This window comes from Alligator sinensis, unplaced genomic scaffold (assembly GCF_000455745.1).
Source record: "Alligator sinensis unplaced genomic scaffold, ASM45574v1 scaffold889_1, whole genome shotgun sequence".
Lineage (NCBI taxonomy): Eukaryota > Metazoa > Chordata > Crocodylia > Alligatoridae > Alligator > Alligator sinensis.
The window spans coordinates 494827-506602 of record NW_005842361.1 but is presented as its reverse complement, the minus strand read 5'-3'; the positions used below and the strand labels follow the sequence as shown (position 1 = coordinate 506602).

The 11776-nt window shown below is 40.9% G+C and overlaps 1 protein-coding gene across 1 annotated transcript in view; it reads right to left on the bottom strand.

Moving 5' to 3' along the window:
* Positions 1-11776, bottom strand: part of LAMA2 (laminin subunit alpha 2) — a 559328-nt gene that overhangs the window by 115763 nt on the left and 431789 nt on the right. Inside the window, exons 38-40 of the mRNA XM_006029173.3 lie at positions 10434-10644; positions 8296-8412; positions 5802-5965 (exon numbers count right to left, since the gene is read on the bottom strand). Of these exons, the coding sequence (XP_006029235.2) occupies positions 5802-5965; positions 8296-8412; positions 10434-10644 (492 nt within the window). The remainder of the gene's footprint in view (positions 1-5801; positions 5966-8295; positions 8413-10433; positions 10645-11776) is intronic.

Here is an 11776-nt window from a genome sequence, read left to right as displayed (position 1 = left end):
CAGCAGGAAGAAAGAAGAATATTTCTATCCCTAAACTAGTGGTTAGGGCCTAGACTATAGGAGATGTAGGACTGAACCCCTGTCATCTCAGGAGAGGCAAGAAGCCACTTCCCAATTGTGTGCTCTAATCACTAAGTTATTATATAACAGGGACCTCTAGACTCTACTACAGACATTACCTCTTTCTGGTCTTCATATTTGACTGAAAGTGGCATGGTTGCTGAACTCAAAGCTACCAGTTAACCCAGTGGTTCTCAGCCATTTTAGACTTATAGACAATAGACTTGAAGCATCCCTCAGAAAATGCCAGCTCATGGTTTTCAGTCTTTTTGTGACTACAGAAAAATAATAGAGCAATTCTTATGTTTCAAAGAACTCAAAAGGGTAGAATGTTTTAACACTACAGTTTGAAAACTCTGGGTGCATCCAGATGAGCAAACACATGCACTCCCCTTGGGACAAATAGCAGTGTCACATAGTTGTGCCACTGCTACTTGTTCCAAGGGAACACCCGTGCATGCTTGCTCTGATGTGTGGCAAATTGCCTTGGGTAGAGTAGGGGAGGCTGGGGCCAGCACCCGGGCTGGCCCCAACATCCTTACCTGGGGTCCTGGGGAACTCCCAAGGCTCCAGAGGTGGCAATCCGGAACAAAGAGCCTGGCCGGCAGCCGGAGCATGCCTTAGCTGGCCAGGGTCCAGTTTTGGGCGGTGCACATGACCATCATTTGCCCCAATCTGCTTTGTTCTAATGCAGGTTGCTTTTTACACTGGGATGTCAAAAAGACACCTGGTGTCAAAAAACATCCCTGCCCTGCAAATTAGCAGTGTAATGGATGCCTGCATGTGCGGTGTGTGTGACATCACATACTGTACGTGTGCGCTCATCTGGATGCGTCCTCTGAGCTTATCATGTGAATCATGTTGGCACACCTAGCAGTTCTAATGTTGTGCAGCACTCAGTGGCGCCCTTGAAAAGATATCAAGACACCCTAGTTGAGAATTTCAGAGTGAATCTCAGGCATGCTCCTCAGGGGGCTGAGACACAAAGACACTTGTTTTGTGAATACCAAACAGTCTTTGGCATGCCTAAGCAATCTAATTGACCAATACAGCAGGGTCTCTGAACATGTGCAACAGTTGAATTTTAGGCAATAAATAAGGCTTTTTGGTGCAAATTTATGTCTTAAGGGTCCTGGATTTAAGTGGGGCTTCTCTGAATTACTCATTTGGACTAACCCATTTTAGACTTTTAAGTTCTATAGTGAATCTCACCCTTAGTTTCCTTGTGTCTTTGTAAAATGTGGATTAAAAAGTAGTTGTGTGCAGGGCTGTGTACGAAACCCATTTTTGCGGTTCGGTAGTCAAATGAAAAAAATTAGTAGGGGGTGGAGAGGGTAGGGAAAATCTCTTCTATCTGACCTGAATTAAGTTTTCAATTTTTCTCACCAAAATAAAATGCTCATTTTATGTGAAATGTTTAATTAAAGATCATTATGATTTAAATGAGACATAATTATAACACATATTTCCATATTCACTGGAGCAAGGAGTAGAGCACAGCTGTCCCACTTCCCAGTAGAGTTCCTAAGCACCAAGCTAGTGAATCAATTTCTCTCACTCTCTTGCTCTTTGAGCAACTATTTATGTACTTTATACAAAGTGGTACAGCTTCAATAGCAGGCACTTAAGAAGACATACCTCAGAAAAACCTACCGCCTGCTGGTTAGGACATGCACCTGAATGACTTGGGGTTCATTGTTTCAAAATCTCTCCCTGATCAGACAGTGGATTAAATTTGGATCTTCTACTTCCCAGGAAACTATTCTAGCTACCAGGTTATTCAGGGCTGGGTGGGGAGTTTTTCACGTCATCTTCCTGGAGCTGTCACATATTGTATAAAACACTTAAAATAGTCATTCAGATGGAAAGCAAGAAAAAATGATTCTCTGGTCCCCCGCTCCAGTAATTATTTTCTTATTTAAACAAAATGTAAAAGAATCAGCAGGAGAGATTAAGAGCACTATCTATCCCCCTTAATCTGACAGTCTTGTAGTTAAAGTACTCTCTCAAATTGATGGCTCCAATCCTGTCAAACCGAGGGAAACCTAGATAATCTCCTCCTACTACACAGCTCCTGATTTTTGTGGGGGAGGTTGCGGGGCTCAGTTGGCTGACTAACATGGCATTTCTCAGTGAATTTATTACTGGCTGAAAAAAAAATAGCCCAGGTCTAGTTCTAAGAATAAATATTTTAAAAAGATTATGAGGTGCTCAAATGCCATTTATATAAGTACCTAAGAGGAATACCCACATAGACTTAGGTAGCTAAGTGTGATCCTTTTCCATTCTGCTTGAGTCCCTAAAAAATGTATACTTTTATGACTTAGCCTTTAGGCTAAGATGATGATGTCTTACGCAAATAGACATGTGAACTTCTAGGGGCTTGAACAAGGAAGAGTTGGGTCGTACATTGTCACTTACTAGATGGAGCAGGATTTGCCCCCTAATGTCTGTACATGAAGTAAACAGCTTTATCTTCAATTTGCAATTATTAATTAAAGATTAGATTTTTAAATGCATTTGCTTTTTCCTTTATATTGTATATTCTGAGAGATTTGCAGTGCATATCTAGAGCAGATAAAAGTATCATTTGCATGCTACTGTTACACTGCAGTGAAGAATACATTATCATGAATGAGGGAGACCATGACCTCCCAAAGGCTAAGTTGTCATCTTATGTTAAGACACTATAGAGATGCATCCAGAAGAAATGCCTATTTAATGCAGTTAAAGAAAGCCAAAGTAGCATTGCCAACCTTTCATTATAGAGGTAAAAATATCCTCATTCCTGTAAACTCCTATCACCTCCTTACCTAGCTCCTTCAAGGACTGTGTCTTTGCATTTATCTATCTGTATACAATGCAGAAATTGGATGTGGCATCACTCAGCTAGCTTAAACCCGGAGGTGTAGCACAAAACTGACCCGTGTCCTAATCAGACAATGTATGTATCTTCTTCAAATTCTACTTCCTTTCTACAGCAGACTTCAAAAACATTTTATTCAGGAGGATGAATTCACCATTACTTTACATCTCTCCCTTAAAACAAATTAAACTCAGCATCCATGTAGTGCGACTACACTGAATAGGATGCTGATAATTTTGTAAGTACCAAATACTTTATCAAAGGAAATTTCATGGGTTTTTTTCCTCCCAAAAATACTATCTCCCGGCATGGGAACAACAGTTAGAAGCTTCTGTTCACAAGCCTTCATAATCTAACCTGCTAGTTATCTGTAAGAGATGAAGGCATCAGGAAAAAGTAACTTTATTCTAAAGCTGTGGTGAGTTATTATGGAAGTTTAAAAGAGTTTGTCTATGTAGCAGCTTTAAAAAAAAGAGATGGTCAACAGTAGAAGACTGTGCTATAGGGAAGGGGGCCAGATCCTTGGTCTGTTTCCAGGAATTAAATCTTGGGCAACTAACTCACTATTTCTCTCTGAGATTTAGCTTCCTAGTTTATGAAACAGGGATAGCAATTCTTTTATTTGTGTTGTTATGAAACTAATATAATAAATTATATTAAATTATTTATCTAGAAGATGCTATAAAAGTATTGTGGACATATGAATCCTACAGAAGTTGATGGTACCTAGAGGTGTAGTATATCTTGAAAATCAGGCCACTTTTATTTAGGAACCTTAATATGGATCTGGAAACCTAAGGGCATCGAAAGACAATCACACATCCCAGTGTAATGTGCATCAGGTTTGTGCACTGACACGAATTATTTAGGGATATATAACTAACGGACATTCAGTTTATCAGAGGTAGCTCAGACTGTAGGCTGCTTTACTGTGACTCACCACTAAGTGGCTGTGAGAAGGTAACAACCTGTTTGATTTGAGTAAATGGCTACCCAGTATAAAATGCAGACAGATATCACCTGAACTATGCTTCATATCTCTGCAGTTTAACCTCGGAGGGCACATCCAGATGAACATGCACATGCCTTTTGCAGCATCTCAAAGGGATTTGAGATGCCGTAGAATGCACACTGGGAGCAAAAAACCATTCCCCACACTGCATATTTGCAGTGCAGGCTCAACATTTCCTACCTGGAAACCCAGGTACCAAAATAAAATCCGGGTGAAAAAAGTGGGGCAGGGCACAATCCCTGACCAAGCCCTGAAGCAACCAGAGGCTCAGGTCCTCCACAAAGATGCTCTGATAACCAGCCAGAGCACTCTAAGGCTGTCCCTTGCCCTGGTGCTGCAGCACGTGCAGGCCAAGGAGTGCTGCAGACTGCAGCGACCGGAACCTGGGCTCCTTCTACAGGTAAGTAGGGATGGGGCTGGAGCCAGAGCTGTGTGGGTGAGGGAGACTGAGGGGGCTGCTCAGGAGGGGTGGGTCCCCTGCTGGGAAAAATCCCTAATTCACTCTTTAAAATACCCCAAAATCTATGTTCTTTCACAATTAAAAGAAAAAGGGTGTGGGGGGGATGTGGGTGGGTGTGTGGGTAGGTGTGGGGACTGTGGGTGTGGGGGGACTGTGTGGGCAGGGCTGTAAATCTACATACTATGCTTATTTAATAACAACAGTTGTATGTCAGCCTCTCTAACATCTGCTGCACACCACATTAGTTGACTACGGCTATGACATTAGTTGTAAGATCCTTTACCAATAACACAATAGAGGTGAGCAACAATCTATTCAAACTCTTGGAAACACATTTCCAAGTACTCTCACACTACTTTACAAGTGATATTTATTTTGGCCTTTTATCCCAGTACCTGCAGTGGCACATATTTAAGACTTAAAGACCTTCAAACATCAAAAGGGAACAACTTTTTTTTTAACAAAAAAGGGACTGGTGTTTGTGAGGTCATGTGTGGTTCTGCAAAAGTGTCTGTTAAAATTCTGTATCAAACCCAAATGAGTGTGTCTTATCCCCATACTGCCTTAGTGTGTAGGGTGCAAGGCACAGGAGACAAAGATTCCAAAGGGATGACTTACTGCACTGCAAAAGTGTTAGTGCTCCTAGGTATCAATTGATTTTCAGAGGTTTTCTTATGTCAGAAATAACCAAAGTCAACTGCCTAATTTCTAATATCTCATTTTAAAAAAAAGGTAAATTCAGCCCTTCAAACTGGACAGTGTACAAAGCAATGGTACTTAACCTTTTGGTGCTTTTGGTTGGTTCATGGGCAGGATTGAGCCTGGCACACCAGGGTCAGGCCATGGAGATTAGGACATCCATGCACTGGGATTGGGCCCCAGATGCCCAGCACTGCCCCCCAAGCTGCAGTTGGGCCCTAGGAGCCTGGTGCTTCCCCATCCTGTGCACCAGGATTGAGCCTCAAAAGATGACACCATTCCCTCCCAATCAGATTAGCCCCCAAGGGCCTGGCACAGCACCATCCCACTTCTATATGCTGGGGTTGGACCCTGGGGGCCTGGAATCCCCCCCCCCCCCTTAAACTGAGATTGGGCCCTGGGGCTCAACGCTGTCCTCACTCCCCAGCCTTACATGCTTGGATCAGGTGCCCAATATAGCTTGCAGGGCCCTGGGGTCCCATGGGTCCAGAAATCTGAGAGCTGGCAAACCAGATGACAGGGAGCCATGGGCCAGATCTAGCCCATGAGCCAGGGTTGAACATCCCTGGTATAGTGTATTGGAATTTTGTATGTTCATAATCATAGACACCAATGTCTGAAAGTGATCCCTTCTTATTCCCGTCAGACAATTCTAAATATCAGGCTAAAAGAGTCTTAGAAGTATAAACAAAGGTCAGTCTTACCCATCCAGTATAGCAGATGATTCATTCAGCTGTGCTGCATGACTTTCAGCTTGAAACACCTTTTCTCGAAGCATTTTGTCTCTAATTTCTTTGGCTAGATCATCTATTTTATTCGTCAGCTCATCAGTGATTGGTTGCATCTTCTTCCCAATGTCTTCAACATACTGTAAACCACAAAATAATAGCCTTTAAGCAGCTGAGTGCAAAAATCACAATCCTTTGCATATATTTCCCTCTGAGACATCTTCTCACATTCTTTGACATTTAAGAAAATTTCAGTGAGATAATGAGGAAAAAATGAAAGACAGTTGAAATTTGGAGAAAAATAGGCTACTATTCCACTGGAACTAGTCCTTTCTTGAACTTAGAATTCTTCCTTGTCTCTTAACAGTGTGCAGGAGATGATAAAAGAAAAAAAACAAACTTCACTTTATATACAACCAGTCACACTTGCACTATTTTTTTTGCTAAATTATGGATACATAAGGATCTATACAATACTTTGATGATATCCAGAAATAAAATACCATGTCATATGAAAAACTGTAGCTTTTGCCACGTACGGTTGACAGACCCAGGGTGTGGACACTAATGCTTGGAGTCCTCTCCAAAGGACAGCAGCTGGTACATTCTAATTGTTATATGTGAATGATCTGAGAATAATTAAAATATAGCAAAACAGCTCCACCTTTAACCCTGGATGAAGGGGTGTTAAAATGGGAGAAGGTTTGCTTCATTTGAATTGTTCTCACTTTGTTCACATACAGTAATCAGAATGTAGCAGCTGCTGCTCTTTTGAAAGGGCTCCAAGCATTTGAGTGTCCACACCCTCAGATACACTTTTGCTCATGAATCCATTACACTAAGGCAGAGGTTGTCAGCTGGGGGTACATGTACCCTGGGGGTACTTAAGAAGGCCTGAGTGGGTATGCACAGGTGGGCGGAGACAGAGTGCCACCATGCACCATCCCGTGCTGCTGTGCAGGTGCCACCCGCCCAGCTGGGCACAGGGAAAGCTCACGTGCAGGAGCTGCCGCCACTCCTTCCCACCGCCCCCCCCCCGGGCCGCTTGGCATTTGGGGGTACACTACTCTGCGTACGGCCACCTGGGGGTACAATGATCAAAAAAGGTTGAAAACCCCTGCACTAAGGCAGTGGTTACCAGATTTTTCAGAACCAAGGCACCCCTCATTTGACTTGAGGAACCCCTCTGTAATGTTTGTAAATTAAGCTGCACACTGCTTCAAAAATTAATGTAGTTATTACTGGGGGAGAGGTGTGGGGAGAGGAACCAGACAAGAAGGAACCTTAGCCTCACATCTGCTGATCTCCTCATACCTCATGGCACCTTTCAAAACATCTCAAGGTACCCCAGGTAATGCAAATCCACTGCTTGGGGGCTGCAGCCAGAAGCCTTTATATAACAATTTATCCAGATGCCTAAAGAATCACTATTGTTGTTCCACTGTGTCCCTATACATCAAGACACACAGGGGAGAATTCTGTATTCTTCTTAGTGCATCTAATGGCATTGTTCTAGCTACATAAGTAACATTTTTGCTATGTAAGCTGTTTGCAGTTCTGTTTCCCTCACACTGTGCAAACATAAGCAAGGATGAGTGGACAAAGCATGCTCAGTAAGGTACACTCTGGGTGGACTCCAGGAGTTATTTTATCTAATGAATATTAAATGTACCTACTATAATCCTTATTCAAATGTAGAAATCTACTATCATGCCTAGAGAAGCAGACAGGATTCATGAAGAGTAAAGAGTGTGTTTGTAAGTACAATACAGACAGATTGGGTCAACTTGGTTCAGTCTGGTTCACTTCAATATATCTTTTATAGCTAGATTGCCCATATAAGAATGGAAAAAGTGACTACTTTTAGTAAAAGTATTTTAGCATTGATAAAAAAAAGCTAAATTAAATCAGTTGTTATTTAGGGCACTGGTAGAAGTTAGTGTAATGGTGCTCAGGATCTGATCCCTGATATGATCAACTCTGTAACTTTACAGGACATAGCCTTGCAGAATGCACTATATTAGGGATCAGGGATAGATCCTAATCATGTGACTGTTGGTGTGGATTGACAGGCACTATGAAGAGGGAGCCAATGGGCTAAGAAGCTTAAACCCAGGCACCCATCAAGTCCCTGCCACATGTTCAAATTAAGATGCTCTAGAAACTAGGCACAATGGGTTCCTATACATGTGCAGGGAGCTGGCTCCGATGCGCTGGAAATCCAGTGCATTGGAGTAGACTCAATTAATTGAGTACTGCATCTCCCAGAGCACATGTAAAAATGCCCAAAGATGTTCCACATGAAATATGGAACATCTTTGTGGCAGGTTTCCATTTTATGGTGTAGTAAATTAGCTGAATGTGTGACAAGCTACAATTTATTATGCAATTAACATCTGCCCGGGTCCTTAATTACCTACTATACCATTAGAATAATATTTCATTTTACTTACCCTCAAAAAATGCTTACCTCTACAGCTAAGTTGATTTCACTTGCAAGTTTGGTGGCTTCATCAAGGATGTCATTCCCCTCTTTTAGAGTATTTTCAATGTTATGTTTCCCCTTTTCTGCAGCTTGTTTCTTTTTCTATAGGATGCATCCAAACAAAGATGGAGATTAGTTGAGCAAAAGTACATTAGAGTGCAAAGGCAATTCAAATACAAGCATGATGGTGGTACCTTTGTGAAACCTCTAAACTTCTGAAGACATTAAAGCAACAATAATAACAAAGCATGTCTCAATGGCAAAAGTATTCAATTTTTATCCTCCTTCCTATCTAGAATCAGCAGCATCTGCCTATAACATTGCAGTGGAATGAGTTAGAAAAACAAGAAATTCTAGTTCTTCCCCTGAGGCCCTTCACTTTCCTTTTGATGTTGTTATTTTTCCCCAGCCTCGACAGAAAATTAGCTTCAAAACTGTTCTGCAGTTTTACTAAATCCACAGGTAATAGTTTTCATACTTGTGTTTAATCTTGATTCTACACTTATGAAAAGTTTCCAGTTTGTTGTTGGTTTTTCTTTTTCTTTTTTCGGCAGCACTATTTCATTTGATTTATGAAGCAAGAAATGATGATTTTGCAGCAACCTTTGCGCACTCAGTTTTCCACCTAACAGGCATTTTCCACAACAAGGAGAGCACTATTTTTGTTTCTAGGACAAGGTGTGTTGCCATACCATATATCTATCCAGTAAGTAACAAAGTTTAAACGGACATAGGAGGCCAAGTTAGTATAAGTAGCAAAGCACTATAATAGCTGTTGGCTAAGAAAAGGCAGAAAAGTTGGAAATAGCCTCAGAATTATGACAAGGGTGTTGATTGAGGGGAGACTTTCTGGCATTTCAATTAACTTATTTTGGGAATGGCTTAAGAGTCTACAGCAGATTTTTAAAAGTATTCAGATACCTTGGCTACTTAAACTCCCCGGGCACATCCAGATGAGGGTGCACTTGCGTTTCTCTGTGCCACTGTTACTTGTCCCCAGGGAACAACCATACATAAGTGCTTGGGCGCATGGCATGTTGCCTTGGGTGGGGCAGGGGAGGCTGAGGCCAGTGCCTGGGCTGGCCCCAGCAGCCTTACCTGGGATCATGGGGGGCTCCCAGAGCTCCAGTGGCAGTGATCTGGCACATGAAGTGTAGCCAGCTTCTGAAGCATACCAGACTCCAGTTTCAGGTGGTGCACACTGCCACCACATGCACCACTCCACTTTTTTCAGGCACAGGTTGTTGTTTTTTTTTACACTAGGATCTCCAAATAAACAGCACAAATGAGCAGCATGGCAAACACCTACATGTGCAGCGCATGTGGTTTGTGGTACCACAGAGGTCTGCAGTGCCACATATTACACATGTGTGCTCATCTAGATGCTCTCCCATTAACTAAGACCCTCCACCATCCTTCCTGCCTTCTCCTCTGGGAAATGTTCAACAGAGAGATTTCTCTTTACAGTATGTATCTCTGTAAATCAACGAAGCCCACAAATCTGCGATGAAAGCTGAGGTCCTGGAACTCTAACCTCATCATTATACATTAGGCATAAGCTCATTGAGATATAAAAAGAGTCTGAAACATTCATCTTCATTTAGGTTTCACTCTGCTCTTTCTATCTTGGTTAAATGCTTGTTAATGTACAGTATAATGTGCTGTTCAAGTCTCTGCAATTAAAATTAAATCAAAGGCAGACCCCTCTGCTACTAGGGAGATCATTTATAACAGGTTCTAACTATTGAGGATATAGTTTGATTAATTACTCTTTAACATCCATACTCCCAATTCGTTTTTTTCTAGTGGTCAGAGAGGGAGGTGAAATTGTAAGTATGAAGATGCAAATATATGACAGTTACGATTTTAATAGGTCTCTTGTTTAAATCCTTCACACAGAGCTTAAATTTTGCATAAGACCATTTGTAGGCTCTTTATACTGGGAAGACATCCACCTCATACGTGACAGAGGAATCCAAGGGCATCATCCACAAGATATTTTCTAAATATCCTTCTGAAAACAAAATTGTGGTGTTCTTAGAGATCCTAGTGGACTACAAGCTCCCAGATCTTGGTCTGACCTCCAAAATACTTAATCAAGGGATTTTCCTTTCAGTACTCACTTCAACCATTGTCATGTTTCTCAGGTTGATTGCAGATAAGCGATCAGCCTCTCTAATTTTACTGGTAGCTTCTCTCAGCAGGGCCCAAGCATCTTCAATTTTGTTACTGTAATCTGCCAGCTTGTCTCTGACTTCTTTCTTGAGTTCTTCATTTTTGTCACTGGGCTCTCCAAATAATTTCTTCACTTTATTCAAAAGGTCTTCTGCATTTCTGCAAGCCCCCAATGCAAAACAAAAACAAAATCCAGGCATTTAGCTTTCTCTCACTACATCCAGTAATTTAATGCGTTTTAACTCCTTATAAATAAGAAATATTTTCTTTAAATAAAAGTTTAAGGTCTCTTAAAAACACATTTAGTAAAATAAAACTGACAAGTGAATCATAGACCTATTTTAAGGATTCTGTTTTTTTAAAATTAAAATTCCTTATAGGGTCTAATTTAGGAGGTGAAAAATATCCTTCAAGGAAGACCTTTTTATACTAATTCTTGGAATCTGACTGTTGAAGTGAGTTTTTATGAAATACTACACTTGTCTAAAAACATTCTCTCATTCACATTAAAATGTGATGTTTAGCACAAAGCGGTCCATTAACTTGAATGTAGGGGACAGAGTGGAGATATGCCTGATTTGAAGTTGCCTCAGAGAAGAGCTACAGGCCTAACTGCAATAGTCAGTCTAAGATTATTATTTTTTTCTTTTGCCACAATTGTCCTAGAATACTTGCGATCTACCCATTGCAGCAGTGAAAATACTTCACATAAAAATGCTTTGGAAATATGTGTTCTTAAATGGACTTCAGAAATAGAAAATGGAAAGTACCTTTTCTCTTCAAAGTGTTATTTTTATTTTGCAGGTAAATGGGCAACTCCTTATAATGCAAGGGTAATCAAGTACAAACCAATGGATTTTTTTTGTTCAATTTCTTGTCTTATTTACTGATATTCCTATGTCATTGGCACAGTTATTGAAACAGTCTTACATTAAACTTGTGCTCTTCTGGATATCCACCCAACATCAGAATGAAAATATTCAGAAAGAAGACTCATGATTAGTAACTGGTACTGTTTAAAAAATATTGTAAATCAGGCCTCAGAAAATCATAATATTGACTGAATCATGAAATTGTAAAAAATACTAGAATGAATACTTTTCATTTGCCTCTTGGAATTTGAGCCCTTAAATTTCATTTTCCACCTCTTCCCTGTAACCAGAAGAGCTAGAATCTTGCCTTTCTAAATAATAGGTCATATATAATTCCAGGAGCTAGTGCTTAGTCTACCCTTCCGGTAGCCTAAGAAGAATGAAGTCTCGGGTCTTACTTCCAAATAAACAATAGAAAT